General features: G+C 42.3%; 1 protein-coding gene across 12 annotated transcripts in view; it reads right to left on the reverse strand.

The window, feature by feature from the left end:
- ANK3 (ankyrin 3) overlaps positions 1-22,003 on the reverse strand; it is a 347,448-nt gene that overhangs the window by 129,220 nt on the left and 196,225 nt on the right. For all 12 annotated transcript variants that reach the window (XM_063406078.1, XM_063406085.1, XM_063406077.1 and 9 more), the window contains 6 exons: positions 12,644-12,745; positions 12,084-12,182; positions 11,598-11,696; positions 7,851-7,949; positions 4,345-4,530; positions 2,450-2,548 (listed from right to left, as the gene is read on the reverse strand). In XM_063406078.1, coding sequence (XP_063262148.1) covers positions 2,450-2,548; positions 4,345-4,530; positions 7,851-7,949; positions 11,598-11,696; positions 12,084-12,182; positions 12,644-12,745 — 684 coding nt within the window. The remainder of the gene's footprint in view (positions 1-2,449; positions 2,549-4,344; positions 4,531-7,850; positions 7,950-11,597; positions 11,697-12,083; positions 12,183-12,643; positions 12,746-22,003) is intronic.

Consider the following 22,003-nt stretch of genomic DNA (forward strand, 5'->3'; position numbering starts at 1 on the left):
TACCACAGAGGTAACACAGAGGTTCTTGTTCAAACCTCTCCCCAGAATTTGTACTTTCCTGAAGAGTTTGAACATAAACCAAGAGATAGACAAGTACTGTTGATTTGTATTTATTTAATAAGTACAAAGGAAAAAGGCACAAAGTGCATTTGACACCCCATCTTAAAAGTTTGGTGTTTGCACTTCTGAAAGCTACAGTACATATGGTCATATTTTATTTGGGTTCCAGCCCTTCCATCTCATTGCTCTGTTGCTCACCTCACATTGTCACCAACTCAAATAAGGGCCTTTCCTGCAGAGGGAAGACAGCGGACTGTGGATAGTGTTTACAGAAACTAAACCAAGAGGCAATGAGGTGGCAAGGAGCAGGCTTTACCTGTGGGTCATTTTCAGTATCTGTTTTGCAATTTGGGTAATCAAGGCTCAAGCAAGGGCTCCCCTGCTTGGTGCTGATGATTGCATGTGCTCTGTTACCCTGCAAATCCACCGCTCTGCCAGAGCCTAACCCACCCTTCTCTGCGGTGCCTTCTTCCCTCGCAGCCTGATAAGCACTAAAGAACAAAATTCAGCTCCATATTACTGTTATTTATGCTACTATTCTTTCTGTCACAACAACTCTATCGAGATTTGCAAGTGCCAGGAGTGGAGATGAGCTCCCTGTGTCTCCCTGTACCACAAGCACAAACAGGAGCTCAGTGCTCCCCGAGTCACAGCCTCAGCCCACTGCTCCTTCAGGCTGATGGTGATCTGCACTTCCCCAGCTCCCCCAGCTCCCCACCTCCCTCTGATGGTGACAGCTAATGGAGGCAGAATTTAGAATGCCCAGATCTTGAAGAAGGGGCAAGAATGGCCCTGTTACTCTGGATGTGCTCTCCACAAATGCCCTTAATCCGAAACAGAGCTGCTGAAGCCTAAGACTTATTATTTTATTAAAACAAGCATGGGCAGATGGTATTTAGTGCACTGGTACTAAATGCTGCTAATTGCTAATGTAGTAGCATTGCTAATCCCTAATCTTGTTTCTGAGTGGGAAAGAGTTGACCCAAGACCCCTTTTGTCTTCCTTGCTTCTGTGATTAGGGCTTATCAAACACACAGTGCCAAAGCTTAGGATGGTATGAAATGCCTTAATGCTCTAATTGGGTCAGTTAAAGGACTTGGAGATCAGAGGTCAATGTTATCAGAGAGAGCAAAGCAATGGGTTTGCAATGCTTGTCATGAAAACTTTGCTGCATGTAAAAATGTGCCTTAACTACAGAAGCATTCAAGTTTTTAGCTATACAAACTGTCTAAAGTAGAATACTGCAAATTCACGTTTCCCTTTGTGCAAATGCTCTAAGCAGTATTGTAGTACTTTTCCTCTTGCAAAAGTAAGAAACATAACATATGATCAAAATCTCAGAAGAGGAACTGCTGGATTAGCTGTGTGACATAATTCCCGTCATAAATATAATCTTGAATTTACATTGCACGGTTTTTTTCACTTTTTCTAATTTAATTGAAAGATTGTTCCAGAACCTCCTTAGTTATATTTAATATTAATTATTAAGCAATTATTAATTAAATAACATCAATTACTAAGGTTTAATAGGAAATATCTAAATTTCTAGACAACATTTATTCATGGCTAATTTATGCCTATTTACTTTTACACCAGCATTTGCTTTCCCTTTGAATGCCTCTTGTTCTTCCCTTGATTTTATCTCCCTGTTGTCTGGGATCACTACCACATCTCTTCCCTGGCTTTGTTTGGGTAAGGCTTGGCGAGCCAAACAGCCTCAGCTTGTTTTGTTTGGGGGTTTATTTATTTATTTGGTCTCATTCCTGGCACCACCACCTTTCCTTGCTCTTTGTATTGTACCCCTATCCTTTGTGTTGTATACCTATCTGTAAATGTTTGTTTTTTCCCCTGCTCTTCCAACTCTAACTTCTCTCTATTGTTTCCTTTCTCCTGCTTTCATTACAGACTCCACTCCTGGGTCTCATTTCATTTCCTACTCATGCAGTTTCCCAGATTTCCTCCGTGAATCACCTGGCTCTCGTGCGTGCAGTGAAAGCACAGATGCTTTATCCACCACCACACCTGACGCTCGCTGCAAGCAACTGCACGGTGAGGAGAATTCAGCAGGGACACGTCACTCCTGCCATATGTTACAGCTACAGGTGGAAGCACTTGTGTCACTGGATCCCTGCCCATCTTTTGCAAGGCTGGAACTATGAAAATAGCAGCTCCTTTTGGTGAAAACAGAAGTTTTGGGAGGTGAGGTCTCAAGCTGAGGTTGGGTTCAGCAGCCCAGGGAAAGGCCCTTTCCAGCAGATGTGTTATAACAGAGCCAGCCCAGCCAGGTCAGAGCCCCTGGCTGCTGAGAGTGAAGTGCCTCTCACCCCTCTGTGCACAAGGGGTGCCACATGTGACAAAGCAAACTGGGCACAAGTGACTCCACACTTACCCTCGCAGTGAAGTCCACGGCAGCACCCCGATTTAACAGCAACGTGGCTACATTGATATTCCCATAGTGAGCAGCTATGTGGAGGGGAGTGAACCCACTCTGCAAGAAAACACAACAAAACACAACCAATAGATACTTCAAAAAAATATCACACTAGTACTCCACAATTTGTGGCACATCACTGACAAAAGCTAGTAACAGGAGCCTGCTGTGAGTCACCACTCCAATAACGTACTAGTTTTCACTCACTGATGTTTATTTGTAGCATCTCAGAGAATCTAAATAAAATCACACTGCTATGCAGGAGGGAAAAAAATTAACATAATTATTCTAGAAGAAAAGAAGTTGAATAAAACTTTCAGTTGTTCCAGGAAAACAGCAGCAAAACATTTGAGTATTAAACCAATGATCTGACTTTTATAAGAAATTAGCTTCAAACAGGAAATATATAGTTATTGGTATTATGTCAATCCTGCAAGTGAAATCTCTTAGAGATTCTTTGCAGAAGTTCAAATACATGTCATTTAATGATATTTTCTAACTGATTTTTATAAATTCAAAGCAGATGCAAATGAAAATAACATCAAAGACTATTTTAAATTATTAATATGGGGTTTTTTTCCAAGGGTTAGCACCATAAAGATCGGTCTCCCACTGTGGGCAATCACACTGGGTTATGTTCAGACAGCACGAGTTACCACCCTAATTAAAAGATGTCTTACTGATAAAATTACTTCAGCAACTGATTTTCATATTTAAGTAGTTTTATTTCCTTTTAAAATAATGCTAAAACATGCAGCAATTCCATCAGTCCTGCAAAGTATGAAACCTTATGGGAACTAGATGCATTTCTAAATTGTTAGCAAGCCATGCTAGCTGCCACTGCCTTGCTTTGGGAGTTTTGCAGCTATAAAACCACCCTGAGATCATTCTGTTTGCTGACACCATCAAGGTAAGTGTCATGCAGAAGCCTAGAATCAGACCTGGATGCACAACGTGACAGGGTTGTCTGCAGCTCTTGAAACATTTGATAAACACATGCTCCATGAGAATCCCTGAAAACTCCGTCTCACGTCACACGGCCCTTTTACCATGGCAGCCAGTTCCCAAGAATGCTTCGCTCTTATTTTAAACCCTAGTTGCAGCTGCAGAAAGCCCTGGTCTCTAAACTACAGTCTTCTCTAGCACATGCTACTTCATTTCATCTAAAGCAGGTGTCTATCCTAGAATATGCGATGCAGACAGGAGGGAGGAATGATGCAGCAGCACTAAGTCATGGAGGAGTGATGATGCATAGATATATTTATATATACCTCTGTTGTTCTATTCACCATCATCTAGGTTAACACATTGGGAAGCAAAGAGGGGGAAAAAATGAACGGTTAGTCCACCACTGGTGACATGGATGCGGAAAGCTTCATGAGGGCTGTGTGGCACGGCAGCTGGGATGGCAGCACGCCCAGCACACACGGGGAGCTCCACGGGGTGGAAGCCGAACCAGCGAGTACTTTGAGTGCTTGATTGTTACATGTTTACCAAAGTTCTCCAAGCAGCAATTGCACAGACAAGTGATCAAACAACTTCGCTGTACAGAACCTACAGCTCACCGCTGCTTTCAGGAGTGGCTTTCATCATTTCCAAGAGAATCGTTCAAATAGTATTTTGTTTATTATTTTCCATTTGCAAGGTTTCTACATGGGAAATTAACTCTGATTTAAACAGAAAGGGAATGGGGGAGAAAGAGGCAAAGGAGGCAAATCGAACGTTTTTCTTTATCAGGTGTTAGAGGAGAAGGTTCTGTGTAACTGCAGCAGCACAGCTCACACCGAGGGAGATCTCCCCTGGACGTGGTCAGCCCCTGACCACACCAAACCTTCTGGCTGCTCCCCACTGACCTTTGACTCCACGTCAGCGTTGTGGTCGTTCTGCAGGAGCAGGGCCGCCGCCTTCGTGTCGTCCTTGCGAGCCGCGATGTGCAGGGCGGGAAGGCGGACCTTTCCCTTCGTGTCGTTTTCCAGCAGCAGGGAAACCACCTGGTCATGGCCTTGCTGCAAAGCCACTGCCAGAGGTGTGAAACCATCCTGCAACACACAACGGGCACCGTCATCCACGGGCGGGATGGGGGTGAAGAGATCTCAGCGCTACAAACGGAGCTGGCCTGAATTCCACCAAGCGCTACACGGTGCAAGCCAAGAGTAGCCTGCAATGACCCCAAAATTGGAGTAATGACCCCAAAACTGGAGTAAAGTGCTGGTGAACAAGGTTCCAAATAAGTCAAAACGCCTTTCTGGCATTCCAGACACAACACAAAATTATATGACACAAATGAGTGAGGCTCGAGGAAAAAAAAAAAAAAAGAGTGAAATTAATCACAAATTTACAGTTAATTATACAGATACTTATTGATGTAAGTGCTTAATTATATAAAAAAAGCTGGAATATTAAAATTGCAATTGCTAATGATGTCTCAATAGTAAATTATCATGTATTCCTTACAGATTATAATCTACATTTTTTTATTATTATTTAAAAAAACCTCAAACAACTAAACAAACCAAAACAAACAAAATACCTGATCTCTGTCCTCTTAACATATCTTATATGTGAATTTAAAATATAATTATCAATGAAGAATAATACCACATTCTCCTAATGTAGAGATGTTCTACTACAATTTCCCTTTATGAAAATTTATATAATTTGATAGGCAATCTTCTTACAAAAAGAAGTAATTTCCTTTCAGATTTGCTAATAACCAAATTGGTGGAGAATAATAAACCTGAAAAAAAGGAAGGGTTTTATTTAACAGATTTTAGAGTAGATTCCTCAAACACATAAAAAGTACAGTCTAGGATTTATAATTTTATGTTTTAATTTTAATTTTATCTTATGGATTCTTAGAAAACTAAAGAATGGAGGAGTTGTCATTTACATTCTGCTCCATTCCAAACATCTGTCATTGCAACACAGGAGCAATTATCTTTGCCCAAGATAATACCCATAAATCACTCAAAAAATCACAAAGGCAAACTACTTGGGATATTTATTTATTCATTTGTCTCCTGATGAATATATCCAAAGCCTGTATTACCAAACCTCATTGCAGCTTAGCAAGCAAACATGTTCTTTCACTTTTCAACAACTGCTATCCTGGTGAAACTGTGCAACTGTGAAATAAAAGTGCAGCAGTGACAGAGAAAAAAGTAGATCCTCACTCAACAGTGCATAGATGAAGTGTTAGCTTTTAAACCTTTGGAATGAAAAGTGATGTTTTCAATATGGATTTCTTCCCTCTAGCTTCAAAACTAAGAACACCTCAATCTAGGATGAGAAACAGGAGGGGTCCTGAAAAGGAGAGCTTTTTCAGAATTTTTGAGGGGAAGAAAATGCAAGAAAATCACTGAAATCCTGGATCCTAACAAGCAATTACCACCACACCCTCCTCACCCCCCAAGGAGTTTCATACTCATTTAACCAGGTTTCTCTCCTCCTAGAGCAAGGGCAGGGCTCCAGGGGCATGGTGAGAGATGCTCTGCAGCCCTGAAGGCCAAAAAACCTCCCTGAGCATCCCCAGGAAAGAGGGGGATTAACTCTGGCAATACTGCTCTACTGTAAGAGCAGAACTGGGGGCTCTAGCCTGGGGAAACCCTGGAGACCTTGGCTTCCTGTTCCATTTACACATCCAAAAATTCAGCTACTTCACAGAAAAGTGATGTAGACACCCACAACATCTCCTCTTGCAGGGAAATAGAATTGACCATTTTCCTTTAATTAGACTAAAACACCATGATTAAATAGCTAGTTTGAAAGAATATTTAGAGAAAATAAGAAAGAACCCATAAGCAACTGTCTCAAACAAGGAAGGCAATAAAGGTGCTACTTTTTTGTAGTTTGCTGTCTTCAAAGGAATTCTCCATGGATAAAATTAGATTGCACCTTATCATGAAGCTGAGATGGAAAAAAGCTCAACCCAAACTGACATACAATGCTCAAGGGAAAAACAATACAAAAAACCCAAAAAAACCCCAAACCTTCCCCCTCCAAAACCCCAAAAAACAAAACAAGCCCCCAAAAAACCAAAAAACAATCAAACCAAAACAAATAAAAAACCCCCTCAACAATACCCATTCAAAGTTTTTGAAAGAAATCTCTTCAGAAAATCATACAGTGGCAAGACTATTTTCAGAATTCAGAACCTATTGCACATCTCTAGAAGTTCCATGTCCTCTTTATCCCAGGTTTTTATAAAGAAATAGAAATTAGTGCTCTGAAAACTAATTCTTAAATAATTTTCCAGATGTAAAGTATCTTATTTTGGTATTTCTTGACTTTCATATCCTTGAGCATTTCCAGAAAGTATTCTGACGCACACTTCTAGTTATAACTAACTTTCAGTGATTTTTGAAACACTGTTTTGATCCATTAGCAAGTCATTTTTCACAGTGGAATAAGAAATAAGATTTCCTTTCAGCACCATTATACAGTGATACTATGAGGTAGGGTGGCAAGTAACTAATTGTGCATTTCGTGTTTTTCAAAAACTAGGCCTTTTTCAAATAAGTATTATTTCCCTTATGGAAACAGTACTGGTAGAGCAAATTCAATAGTTATTACAGAGAGCACATCCTGAAGTACCTTTCTATATTTTGGTAGCAAAATCTTGGTAATAGGACAACTGAAAATTCACCACTTTTCTCAATGATTCAACACTTTCCTCAATGCCATACATTTACAAATATTAATATAGTTGTTATTTATTTTCCTCACAGGTTGTCTTATTTGAGTTAGAATTAATTTATGAAGAAAGAAAAATAAAGTGTTCTTCTAGAAAGATCCCAGATCACCTCCAAGGATGGATCCTGCATCCTTCAGTCAGCTTGAAATTCCCCCTGCAGCACCATGTGGGGTAGCTGGGTGCCACAGAGAAGGTACCAACAGGGCAATGAAGCAGTTCAGGAAATGCCCCAAGCCCCAAGTAACCCTGGGTTTTCTCGGATATCCCAGGGCTGGTCCAAAGCACAGGTGAACAATTGTTCTTGCCTTATGGTTGCCACTCTTCTCATTGCTCACTATTTTTAATAAGAGCACAGAGTACTTTTATATCATGCACACATCTTCCCTGTGTGAGCACTTAACCTGAAAGATTAGCAGTTATGACTAAGAACACATCTATATTTAGAACTGTCTCTGGTTAAAGTAATTTTTTTTTATTTTAGAAATGGCAAGAGATAGTTTAAATTGCTGAAAAGCCCATAAGTCTATTCATTAGCACACTTCACATAGACAGCTTTTTATTCGTCTTTAATTTTGTATTTAAAAGACGAGTTTGATATAAGCTGGCAGAAATCACTGCTGAAACACATTTTGCTTTGTTCATAAAGTGTCAAATTCAAACTTTTACCTCTGTGGCAAGGCTTTGACTGGCACCATTGTCAAGAAGAAACTTAACAACCTCCAGGTGGTTTTCTTGGGCTGCCATGTACAATGGAGTGAAGCCATTCTGAAATATGAAAACAAGAGTGTAAACACCCCACAAACATTTTAAACATAAAACAGATCTGCCAAATGAGGGAAGATTAGGTGAAAATTGAAAAAACTGTTTGCTCATAGATGAGTAAATGGCATGATCTACACTGGCTTGATTGAGGATGGGAGAAGGGTAATATTATTTAAAAGGACACAGAAGAATCTTTCAGCTGACCAGATACAATTCCTACAGCTAAGCAGGAACAACTCCTTTCACATCTGTTTGTGAAGTTAAACTGAAAATCCACCTGGACAGATGATTTGGTGGCCATGAGTTATGATTCCTGATAAATACAGCCACAGCACTGAAGTGCAAAACAGGACAGGGAAATATAATCCAAGTCTGTGGCGAAAGCAAGAGCAGTGACTCTTCAGAGTTAATCGACATTTTTTCCCTTATTTCCATTAGCTTTGACTTCTCTTTCACTTGTGCCAGCTGCTTCTGCCTTCCATCTCCTCAAAGAGCTGCCTTCTGAGCACACTCTGCTTGTGGGCACTGAGCTATTTCATATTTCAGGCACCAGGAGATGTGAGGATCATTGGCTCCCAGCAGTTTGAGACAGAGGTTTATCAGTGTTTCCGACCACATTAGAGCATCTCTCAAATTATGTTTAAGTGACTGATTTCAATCAATGCAATACAAGTATTAGAGGCTGCAGAGCTTAACTCATTCTTTGGTGAATGCCTTTCTCTTACAGTCAGTGCTTCTGTCTTTGTTTTAACCGTAAACAGGTCACAGCCTGTCAGAAATTGAATTTTTGGGGATTAATATTAAGGCAATGGATTTTTTACCTTTTGTTCTGAGACTTTCTGAAACCTCTGCTACAGCTACACAGGACACTGACCTAGATTTTGCAGAAAACCAACGGGGCTGAGAAGAGATGAGCTGAGAGGAGTCTGGCTGTATGTTTACATCAAAGGAAGAACACCGACACTCTGGGCCCTGGAGGTGTGGAGGGAGAGCACAGCCCAGAGCCGTGGCAGGGGAACTGGGCTGAGCTGCAGCAGTGGAACAGCTGAGGGACACCTGACTGTCCCAGCAGCGGGCACAGGGGCAGGGCACACGGCCAGCCCCCGGCACAGGCCACGCGAGCAGCGGGCACAGGGGCAGGGCACACGGCCAGCCCCCGGCACAGGGGCAGGGCACACAGCCAGCCCCCGGCACAGGGGCAGGGCACACGGCCAGCACCCAGCACAGGCCACGCAAGCAGCGGGCACAGGGGCAGGGCACACGGCCAGCCCCCGGCACAGGCCACCCGAGCAGCGGGCACAGGGGCAGGGCACACGGCCAGCCCCCGGCACAGGCCACCCGAGCAGCGGGCACAGGGGCAGGGCACACGGCCAGCACCCGGCACAGGCCACCCGAGGCCGAGCACGCGGCCGCGCTGGCAGTGGGGACAAAGAGAGGGCGCGACAAGGGACAGCTAGAGAGGAAGGGGGTGTCTGATCCAAGAGGAGCTGTGCCACCAGCGAGGCAGCGAGCAGCTGTGCAGACACACGTTCCCAGGCCTGCGCAGGCGGCAGGGCCTGCTGCTGTTCCGGGGGTTTGATGTTTTGGTCTCTGTTCAGGAAAGAACCGCTACAGACACAAAGCAGGCGCTGAACGGCTCACAGAGCCCAAGGCCACAGTCAGAAATGTGTTAATGCACTCTCCAGAAGAGAGGTTCAACAGGTCAGTTACCATACAGTCAAAATTCTACTTAATTAAAAATCAGAGAAGCCAGGAAGCACTTGCTAAGGTGCCTCACATGTCACACTACAAGTTATTACAGTGAGCAGCAGTCTGCTATTTGTCCCTGTCATTTCATGGCATATTCCATGTCTATTTACTAACTCAGCTGGAAAGAAAGATTAATTTCTTAGTTTCAAACATTTGCCATTAGAAAGGAAGCAGGAAACACTACCTAATTTTTAGTTTCATGAAATAATTAATAAGCAAAATTTCTCAGGACCAAATATTATTAGCATCTGGAGGCAGAACAGACCTTTTCTCCTATGTTAAGTTTCTGTAGGGTTTTAAATATCTTCCCACCCCATACTATACATTTGCTTCTCTCTTTAAAAAGGGGCTGGAACTGCCAGACAGTCTGAAAAAGTCTGAAAAAAACCATTTTGTCTTGAACAGTAATAAACAACCCTTAGAAGAGGTGTAAAATTCAGCCCCAGCACAGGTTTATGGCTTGTTTTTTGGTTTTTCTTTTTTACAGACAGGAAGATTTGGTTAAAGAAGGCCTAACACTGGGACTGTAAGCATGGAAGGGCTGTTACCTTCAAGGAAAGAGGAGGCAAAGCACAAGTGAATCTCAGTAGCACAGATCAAGCTGGTGCAGGGCAGTGGTAACAGAAAGCACCAGGGACCTCCTCCAAAGCTGAATCCCAGCTGGGGTGTTTCACTGCCTGGTACTGATGTGGAACAGCCAATAGATGTGTTACACGGGTGTTCCAAGTAAAGGCACCAAAGGCCTCCATAAATCTTTAATTCTGGTACGTTAGCAGAGTAAGAGTAACATGTGGCAAAACCTAAGGGTGTATGGACAATGCAGTTATATAAGATGTTTACAATCTCAGATTATTTTTAGTTTCAGGGCTTGTGCTGGTGAATACACAAGTTCCCAAACACAAGCAGAAAAGATCCTATCAATCCCTTCTTAATTTCTTTAACAGGAAAACCATGGCAAATATTTCTGTTTTGTTTTACTTCTTAACAGCAATGGGAGATTTTACCTAAAAATACTTTATGTTGATGTTGTTGTTGTCTCTAAATTTAAGTTATATGGTTCCTGGAACCAAATAGTGCTGTATCAAGCTAGTATAAAAGAAGAAGAAAAAGGAACTAAGTAATTTATTATTTTGTTCAGGTGAGAAGAACATGAAATACAGACCACAAATAACTAACATTCTTGAAATAGATCCCATTAAGCATTCTGTTCCTATTATTTGAAAGACTTCCTTTTTTAAATGCAATTTTTTAAACAAACATTTATTTTCATGCCCACATCTTTATAATACAGAAAAATGGTAATCCTGTGCCAGGTGGGAAGACCCTCTTCTCTGACACTGGCTGCCAGCCCCTGAGCAGGGACAGCAGGAATGGGGTGGCAGGCAGGACACCACTGGCACAGCTACATGACTTCCAACAATCTGAGATTTATGCATTTTTTGAGCCAGAGTTTTTCCTGGTTTGTTTTTCTGCTTCACTTGTAGCACCAGCACTGTTTTCTCTCATTTCAAATTCTCTATAATTGACCTAAACATTTATTCAAAAGACTTGGACCAAATTTACAGACTGCGTATGCCTGCAGTACCTCCTTGTGTAAGGAAAGGGGATGGGCTCAGCTGAGCCTGAGACAGTGAATTATGTGAAACAGGATCCCTGTGAACACATTCTCTCCCACTCTCCTGTTTATCAGTGTCTCTTCCAGCTCGAGCAAGCAGCAGCTCGTAGGACACTCCTAGGGCAGATCTGAGGTTGATTTCACTATCAACCCTATTTTCAAGAGTCAACATTAGCACTTAGTAAGATCTACCAAACATATTTGCTAACATCAGAGTTTCTGAGAGAAGAACAATGTTAATGTCAGTGAAGTTGTTGGTAGCAGCAAACAGGGACGCGTGGCTTTACCTGAGACTGTGCATTGACATTGGCCCGATTCGTCACCAACACTTTGACGACCTCTGCTTGTCCAGCGAGGGATGCTATGTGCAATGCTGTGTTTCCTTTCTGGAATTAGAGATGGTGACACTTGGAAAGAGTACAAAACCTGAGCTTGAATACATAACAGAACAATCAAGAGCATCTGCCACTTTAGAATATAGTATTTCTTTATGAATACTTCTAATGGGTGTGTTGTACTAGAAGACATGGCATGGACAGAAACCAAAGCAGGAATCCACAGTCTGTTCAGTAAATTTCCTCCCTAGCAATCAGTGACATTTACTGTCATCTGCTATCACACATAACTGTTTCTATTAAACAATTATTGAGATCCCACCCCCCCAGCAGTGGAAAATGGGCAATTACTGCTGCAGCAGTCTGTAATCGCTTGGCCAACACCTCGTGGCCAGGCCAGCAGTGTGAACAGGGAACAAGCAGATAGGCCTGACTGACCTTTGTGGCTGCATCCACACTGGCACCTCGCTGGATCAGCTCAGAGACAACTTCCACGTGCCCTTCTTTGGAAGCGAGGTGGAGAGCATTCAACCCATTCTGATTTAAAGGAAGAGAGGGGAAAAAGAAAGGCAATTAGAAGGATTACCAACTGTTTTCCAGCTTACCAAGCATGTAAAGGGACAAATTATTCCTATCCCACTGAGAGGACTGCTTCCAAAAACTACACTTAGGTAAACTTTACAAGAAGTAGATTATAAGGACAGAGTAAGAATTAAATCAAGAAATACTGGCTCTGGGGTCTGAAATTCTGTGTGCTGTTCCATGATCTAGTGCAATACAAATGGAATGAAAGATAAAGTAGCACATTCTCCGAGTGCAAGTGAAATGGTGTCTGGGTAAAGTGTTTCAAATAAAAAATAATTGGATAAGAAATGTAAACATGGTTCATCAAAAAACATGTAAGTTATCTTTGACATGAAAGTGCAAATATAATGAGAAATCTGAGAAACAGCAAGAAGGGTATTTATCCAGAAAATTTGACCAAAATATTCTTCAACCTGATTTGAAATGTTGATGTCCACTCCATTTTTTAAGTAGTCGAGAGCCTTTTCCAAGTTGCCAGCTCGAGCTGCTCTCAGGTAACTTGCATTTGTGTCAGACTACAAGAAAAAAGGAGAAGTCCCATTAGAAATTATGGCACAGCATAAAAACACATTTGGGTAGCATAGAAATTATTAATGATACAGCATTATGCACATCTACTTAACTAGACATGAAAGGATCCCAAAGCACCTTTTCAAATGTGGGTCAAATCCCGAGCAGGCAGCACGAGGCTTGACTTCACACATGAACATGAATTATGGAGCTCTGTCTCACACGCAAGGGCAGCAGCCAGGGACACATCTGGCACATCTGGCACCCAGGGTGGCACACAGCCATGGGCACTGGGCTGCAGGGAAACCTCGCCACTCTTTTCAAAGGTGCCACACCACTGCCAATGTCCAAGCTGAACAGACACAACCAGAACTGTGAGGACTGAGAGATTTAAAAAAAAATAAATAAAAATGCTCATCCTTGAAGGATTGGGTTGGTGGAATTAAAAACCCCATGGTTCTACAAATGAGCACCTCCTCTCTGCTAACGTCTTGGTTTATTTTCTCCATTCTCCTTCTCCTTTTCTCCATTCTCATTTTATGGCACATTTTATTGACAACGTCTGTCCACATTCAGTGAAGAAGCCAGAAATCTCCAAGTGGAGGGCCATTCTATAAACTGCATTTTCCTTTTTTTCAGACCTTGCATTAAAGATAGCTATGCAAATTTACTTTATGAAGACTTCAGCTTGAACGTAAGGACAGCAGAAATGTTGGTTAAGTCATGACAGAATCACTGAGAGCAAGTCCTATCCCCACAGGGTTATAACAAGCTGTGCAAATATCCATGGAGGACAGTTTGGATAATGCTGATCCTACCTTGGAGCAAATGGAATGAACTGAGTTAGCTTTCAAGAGGGACAAATCACACAATCTTTCACTTTATCTATGCCACAGGTTTCCCTGGCATCTTGGGCAGTCAATGTATTTTTTGTGCCCTCTTCTAGACTGGTAAAGCAGGAAAAGTCTGGGTTCTTTCCCTCTCAGCATTGTTTCATCCCAGGCTTACACCACTGAAGCTACCAGTGCCTTGAGATATTTTAATGTTTTCCAAGAGCGCAACAACTACCTTTAGACTAAACAATAAAGGCAGTTAGTGCTAAGAGAAACACAAAACACCCTGGCACAAAAGCCCAGCTACTTATCTGTTGCTCAAATAATTTTTTTTTTTTAATCCCAAATTTCTGGATTTGCTATAGAGTTTCCTCCTCTCCTGTCAACACAGCCACTGCAAGCTGGATGTTGTGTTCAAGCACTGCTCCTAGCCCATCAGAAGCCACTTTCATGTGCAGGATGAAGCAATCTTGGACATGACGACAGCAAAATGATAAGTGGGTAGTGCTTTTCTCCTTGTACCCATACCAGCCACAAGACCATTTTACCAGTACTTCCAATAAAAGAAGCTCTCCTTTCTAAGGAGGAAACCATCACTTATGAACTCCTCATTTTCTCCCGAGTTTTGCACACTTTGCATTGCACTTCGCAGTGAAAGTCACCAGCTTAGAGCCTTCCCTGCTCTTTATCATTCTTTTTCTAGCATGCCACGCTGGTCATTACAAACCAGCTTCTGCAATGTCCCTCCAACAGAACAGCCCCCAAACACTGGTGCTCAGTTAGGCTTTCTCAAAAACAAGGTGCTGCTGCAAAGCACACAGTCATAACTGCAAAGATCACGGGCAGGAAAAGCTGCCTTGGGAGCTGCTTTGATTTGGGAGATGATCTGAGTTGTGCAATGCAGATTATTACAGGAGACAGGTCATATTCTCAGTGCTTAGCAACAGCAGTCACCGGGGTAAAAAAACAGGTCAGCATTTTATCAGCATTACTGAAGGTATGAGGGAGGACTCAATAGAGCCGGAGCCTTTTTGTCAGAGGGCGATGGCATCTCTGTTTGGCACAGTCAGCAGGGGACCAGAATGAACATCAGCTCTTTACAGCTGCTCTGGGTGGGGATGTGCCAGGAGCAGGGGCATTAATGCACGCCAGACAAGGAGCACTGCTCCTCTGCAGACACGTCCTGATCTGTTTGCTCTAACAAAATGGAGGGGGAGAGGCAAAGGGGTGATAAATAGCTGATAATCACATCAATCGCTAACTGCAACTTCACTGTGGAGGGACAGCAACACCAGACTTGGGCACAACTTTTGGACTTAAGGGCTCTCAAGGGTTAATGACTCTTGGAAGCACTCACTGACAGGAGGAAGGATAAAGTCACAGTCCCAGCCAGAAGCCACATAAAAATGTCTCAAACCAAACTATCTCAGGTGCTGCTAAGCGATGCACAAATCCACTCCCGAAACCCCTCAAGCTAGCAGCACGTCCTCCTTTGCTAGTCACCCCTCAAAACTCATCCCAAAACACTGCAAGTGTGCAGGCACGCCACTGGCACTAGCAGCCAGGTGAGGTGCTGGGCCCAGCATCCTGCTCACCTGTCAGCCTGGACTCCCAGTGCTCAGACAGGCTCCAGCACAAGGGAAAGGCAGCACTGACACGTGCAGGCACCACAGCAGCAACTGGGGAGCACCCAGGGAAGCTGCCCTTAACAGCACCCTGGGATAACCCAAACCCTCCCTCGGTTCAGCTGCTCTGAGTTGGCACTTCCAGCTTCCACCTCACTGGTTTCCAGTTACCTGAACGTGATGTGGGCCAATGTGTGAAAGTGCACGAGCTGCCTTCATCCCTGTAACACATCCCTGTAACACATCCCTGTAACACATCCCTGTGCTTGGAGAAAGGGAAAAACTTGTTCTTCTGATCTTGGCTGATGCTCCCAAGCCCTCAGATGGGGTGAGCTCACCCTTTGTGGGCCACCACGCACAGGAGCTTTGAGATTTGCACAGAGGGGTAACAGACTGAGGGTGCGAGAAGCACAGCAGGGTTTCTGGGAGTCTCTCCATCCATTTCCACCTCTACCGTAAGCAGAAACAAGCAGAAACATCAGAGAAAACAGGGACAACCTTGTTGGAAACCAAAAGAAGTTTCAGCCTCTCTGAAAGCAGCATTACCACCTTCCACTTCCCCTATAACTAAGGCATTGCTTCAGACCTGCTCAGACAAGAGGAGAGACTTTCAAGCTTTTTTCCACCTTGCTAAGACACGTCAATTCCAAAACCACGAGAAACAATGAACACTCTTTATCCAAAACATAAGGAATTGATCAAAAACATCACTCCAAAACTTTTATGTTTCTGAAGCCAAAATTTCCCATTTGTACATATACATTTGTATTTTAAGCCTAAATTTGGTTGGTGGGGGGTTTTTTTTGGTGGTTTTCTTGTTTTTGTTTGTTTGGTTGGTTTTTTTTAGGGTTTTTTTTAATATCTCAGTAGAGTAGAAAAATGTTCTTTGCAACTGGCACTGTTTGTTTGAGAAAGAGACCCCGCTAGAGCCTGTAAATTGCATCAGTATTACAGACAGAAACAGCACCAGAGCCTAGAGCCTAAAATCCTGATATCAGTGGACGATTTTAAAGATCAAAGGGGTGTAATAACGATGTTAATAATTATTTATCTGGATTGCCATCATTCCTGGAAGCCCATTTCATAAACTGATAAAGGACTGCTATATGAAATGCATTAAAAACCACAGTAGGGGGAAAAGGATTTCAGGTTTCCAACCATGGCCCAGGACACCCCTGTGCTCCTTTCTGTGGGCAATTCTTCTCCATATGCCCGTTCCCACCTTCCAGACTAGCTGGCATCTGAAAATAAGAACCCCCCACACAGAAAATAGACACAGACACTCTGTCTACAGGACATTCTCCCACCAGACCTAATATATTTATTCTTCACTAATTAAACCTCAGTATTCCTGAGAAGCATTCTGGGTGTTTGCAGCCAGTTCAGATCACTTTCTCTTTGTTTTGTGATCAATCCAATCATGAAAAGAAGATGAAAATTGGCATTTGATTCTCCATTGTCTGAACAAATACCAAGAGAATAACAGGCATGGGACACACATCAAAGCACCTGAATCTCAGATGCTCTTGCAGTCAGCCACAAAGATTGCAGCCCCTCCTGTGCACTTGCACAGGATCCCTGCTGTCAGGCTGTGTCCCCAAAGCCTTTCCCTGCTCCCTCTTGGCCTTCCTGTGGCTGCTACCTTTTCAAACTCCATACGCAGATTAAAATTAAACATCAAGATTTTTACAAGTGTTTTAATTCTCAGAGAGACAAACTTCAGAATCTGTGCACAGCATTTAGTTCTGAAATGGCAATTCAGAGAATACTTAATAAACAGTGGATTTATGGGAGCACCAGTACTGGTGAATGCCTGATATCAAGCTTTTTCTTCATGGTATGATTTGTCCCTCTCTCCCCATACTTTCTTGGACTGTTTCTAGTTTTAAGAAATGTGCAAATGTGCTCAACTGGCTAATGAAGGCACATTTTACGCAAAGTGTACTTCTTTTAGATTTGTGTATTTCCCTTTAACGTGTGATGCTATTAAAAAATCCCTTCTCTCATGTCCAGCAGGCTGATGAGCTCGCAGACTGCCTGTAGCACACAACAGGTTCTCCAGTCTGGAGCTCATTTTCAACATTGATCCCAGGGACATCTCAGGAGAGGGCTGAGGCTGAATAAGCTGTGCTGGCAGCAGCACTCTGTTTGCCAGCCCTTCTTTACCTTATGGTTCCCCAGCCCTGCCACAAGATGAGGAGTCTGTGGTACACAGGGACCTGAGAACCATTTCCCCATTTTGAGGAAAAGCTACATGAATTAAAAATATCTCTATTACAGCAAAGACTAACTCCTAAATCACTTGGATATTACCTTAAGCCTCCAGAAAATGCTGATGCTGACTCATGCTAGCAAATACATATTCACACTCCTTCTTTAAGTGCTCACAGTGAAGTAAGAGGTTATCTGTCATGGCTAAAGATAAAAACTATTAACAAATTTTTACTGACTGTCAGTCCAGGGTCTGGCCTGGTTTTTCCCTGACACTAGAGAACGTCCCTTAAGGAAACGTGTTATTTCCTATAAGAGAACACATATTATTGAGTGAATCCTCAAAACTGCAAAGCTGTTATTTTTAACATGCACAGGCCTCCTCCCATTCTGGTGGTATTTTATTATGCTCACCTCTCTTTCCTTTGTGTTCTGCTTACAGTGGCCTCTTTTTCAGATTAAAAATCCAGTCTGTTTTTTCACATTGGGAGCAGGGTTTTGTTTTTCACTCCATCTTTAACAGTAGCTGTTGTGAAGGGAAACCCCCAGCAGGTTCCCATTGTGCCAGAGCAGGATGCATTCTGGCTTGAGTCCCAACAAAAAGATGCTAACCATGCCTAACATTTGTTGTGGGGGGAGGCAATGACCTCATTTTGAGGGATGAACTTATGTTACTTCCATTTGGAAATGTGCTCAACATAGAGAGTCTTTGCAGCAGCATGAGGTGACCTGAGGAAATGGATGATAACGTTTTTGCTTATTTTGATGAGGGTGGGCTTACTGCAGCCATTGGCATTTTTTTTGCAGGAAGCCTTAACTCTGATGGGCACTAACCAGGACACCAGAAATGGGAGGACCTTGGCATTTTTTAGATTTTGTTCCTATGCTAATTTAGAATTTTCCTCCATGCCAATGTGTTACCCTCACTTGGTAAGCAATGAAATTTTATTCCAAATAGACTACAGTGGCCAATTAACAGCAGCATCTGAGCTGTGTGAAATAAACCAGCGACATCACTGTCAAGGGGAGACTCTTCATTCTTCCTCCAAGAGGCTCTAATCCCTCCTATCTCTCTGCTACCTTTTAACTATATGACTATTAATATTTTTCAATTGTGTCTTCTTTATTAGAAAGGGGCTGATTGCACTGGATGAATGATGTTCTCATCAAACAAACAAGTACTCATGCTTTACATACCATACTACCATATGTGTTCTGCTCTGATAAGGCTGTACCAGCCTGGGGCCAGCTGCTATCTGCAGTTGTGCTGTTAATTACCCTTCAGAGACATGCCTTTGAGATCACAGCCCCACACACAACCTCAGGGCAACAGGAACAGCTCCACTCCCAGTGCCTGACATTCAGAGGACGCATCTTTTGGCTAGGGAAGGACAGATGTTTTGAATATGATTGCAAAAAGAGAAACAATACAATTACTAATCAAAAACCCAGCTAATCCCTCTAATTGTTTGCCCTATCACAGCATTTAATCATCAACTTTCTTTGATAATATTATTGCATTGTGCATGATAATGCAGCCAAAGACACGATGCTATTGGCAATGTCCCCTTAAAGGGCTCTATTCCAACTAGGTAGCTACAGTGTGTTTTCCACAGGTTAAAAACCACACTGGTGTTAGTTTGTGTGAAACTTTCTTCTTGGTCACACCACTGGCAACTAAACATCCTGTATTTCTGCAAAATATGCACGTGAATCTATAACCAACTGCATTTTCTACAACTGAGGCTCCATCCCTGTGCAGTGGTCAATCTTATCATGCTTGTAGAGAAAAATGAAACATTTCCTGAAAAATCTAAGGAGTTTAAAACGAAAGTGGAAAATTTTGGAAGTCCTTTAGGTCCTTCCTTCTAGAAACCTTGGGCCAAACTAGGAAAACATTCATGCAAACAAGCCTCTTTCCTTACTGGACCACAAGGCCAATGCAGGCTGAGTATAAACCATTTTCAAGACCTCTTGGAGCCTTCTCAGAGCCTGTCTTGGCAAAATGCTGAATATTTACCCTGTTCCCATGAGAAATGAACCACTTGGAGTGGAAGGGGGCTCAGAAGGACCCAGAGCCTGAGATGTCCAGGCTGGTACGTCCAAGAACACTTCCCAGCTTCCACTAGAAGAGGAGTTTGTGCCTGTCCTCACCAGCACAGAGAGGTGTGGAGCGCGTTGTTTGCCCGCAGTGACAAACACCTGCTGGGAAGCTGTGGTGCAGCTTTCTCACTGCCTGAGTTGCTCAGACTTAGTGCATGCAGCCTTCCTCACTCAATCCTGTGACTTGTGACACCACTAATCCCACCTGGGTGTCTTTAAATGCCTCAGTGCCTGCTTCCTAAGAAAGCTCAAGCACGAGATAGAAAGGAAAAGCAGCTGTTATTCTTCTGCTTTTCTGTGAACAGCAAAGGGGGTTGTGATTTCCAGGGCACAAAAGACACAGGGTTATAGCAAATTCTTGCCTAACATCCACATACAATATCTGTATTATGCTGAACATAACATCCAAGCTGAAAATGCCCCTAAAGATGTCATCTCCACATTATTTACCAACGTAGATACTCAACAAACACAGAATAACTTAACTTAATTGCAATTCTATACAAAATTATGATCTGACAACACAACCAAAATCATCTGAACTGAGATCACACCTGTCCCACAGGGACAAAGTTCAGACAGGAGGTGAGACTATTCCCACACGCTTTGCCAGTTTGCACAGATGAAGTTTTGAGATTCTGAAGCACAGGTTTGATGTGCCAGCTTCACCTGAAGAATTTATGAAAACTATTACTGGCACGAATGTATTAAATTATTAACTGTAAAAGCAAAATCGAGGACTACAAAATTAATGTACACCAGCAAAAAGCACACAATTTTTCTAAATATGCAAGAACAACAAATTAAAAGAATAATTTTAATGGGAAAACAACAAGTAAATCTATAAAAAGACAATAAAGGTCTTTAATAATGACTTCTCAGCTAGCAGACTGCACTGGATGAAAAGACAAATGACAAGGTAAATTGGGACATACTCTGTTCAAGACCCTGAGACTGGTACAACCCCTGGTTTCACCAGTGAATGGCTCTACCCCATTAGAAGTGACAACCAGGGTAAGAACCAGGCCCTTTGTGACCAACTCACATGTATAAGTAATGAAAAGGATCCGATGCATTAAAAGGCAAAAGATTTGGGCATTTCAAATTCAAGATTAATTCTCCAGGCTGAAGGTTTCAGCTGTTAGAAGTTTATTTCAAACCCTGGGAAGAAACTCCTGAACCCATAATGACTCATCTCTCCCTCTCTTAAGTTTTCCTATTACACATTTACAAGTGAAAAATAAATCACTGGCTTTCGTAACTGCTACACAAGGATACAGAGAAGGGCTGGATGTGCTTCGAGGGTTTCTTCTCATGTTTATATTCACCTGAAAATAATAACTCTTATCTGTCAAGCCAGATGAGATGCCATTGATCTCCTCCCTGCTATTTTTCTCTCAGAAACTGACTATCCAATGAACAAGGAGATAATTTCAGCACATCTCAGGCCCAAGTTTAAAGCCACTTCCATGCTCAAGTCACTTTCTTCAGATCACTGCATGAATAACATCAGCCAGTCCACCTCCTCCTCTCTTTGTGCATCTCATTCTAGAATCAGGACCCAAAAAGGAGAGGAAAAGAACTCAGCAACTCTTGTCAAAACATTTTGTAAGGTGTTTTTATTTTCAGATAGGGGGGTGCAGGGGAATCATATAAACGTAATAAGACAATCCTGTTAATTGTAGGGTGAGAGATTTTATTCACTATAGAAATATTATGTAAATATGCTCCAGTCAGATCTGGCGAAGTTAGTGGTAATAACATGGAGAAAAGCATGTGAGGGGAAATGTCATGCACATAAATTTTCCCTAAAAATACTGTAGCAAATAAGCTATAGGAACTATGGGCAAGCTACATAATCTATTAAGAACTTTCAGTACCATGAATTCGTAAGTTTCTACCTAATGCCTGCTTTTGAATTCAACTCCCATTTAAAACCAAATTGATTCTGCCTTGCAACTTTGAAATTATAACTATCATTAAACTGAAAGATTGTTTGATGATAACTGGTCAAGCCATTTCAGAGGTGGCAAAAACACTTGCAGACACACACCAATTTACACAGCAAGCCTTGCAAACCCTACATATAAGTACAATTTGTGCCTTTTTAGGTTTTAAAGGCATTTGAATAGATATAGAATAGATAGTTCTAAAGCTGTCTACCAGAGGCTTAATTTTTTTTGTGGGGGAGAGGGGGCATATAGTTTAGGATTCTTACAAGAATAACAAACCTTTATCAGTGTATGAGTGCCAATGCAAAGGTTTACATAGCAGGGATTACAATCTGTATCAGGAGGAAAGAACCTCTTCCTTTTACACACCTGGACACCAAAACCCTCTTCCTTTTACACGCCTGAACTCCAAAAACTTCTTCCTTTTACTCATCTGAACATCTTTTTGAAGAGTCTCTCTCCACATGGTTGATGTGACAGATAGAGAATCTGAAGGACCAGTGCAAATTGGCTAAAGAGCTTCTGAGTACTAGGAGGAC

Source organism: Prinia subflava, chromosome 9 (assembly GCF_021018805.1).
Source record: "Prinia subflava isolate CZ2003 ecotype Zambia chromosome 9, Cam_Psub_1.2, whole genome shotgun sequence".
In the NCBI taxonomy this organism is placed as follows: Eukaryota; Metazoa; Chordata; class Aves; order Passeriformes; family Cisticolidae; genus Prinia; species Prinia subflava.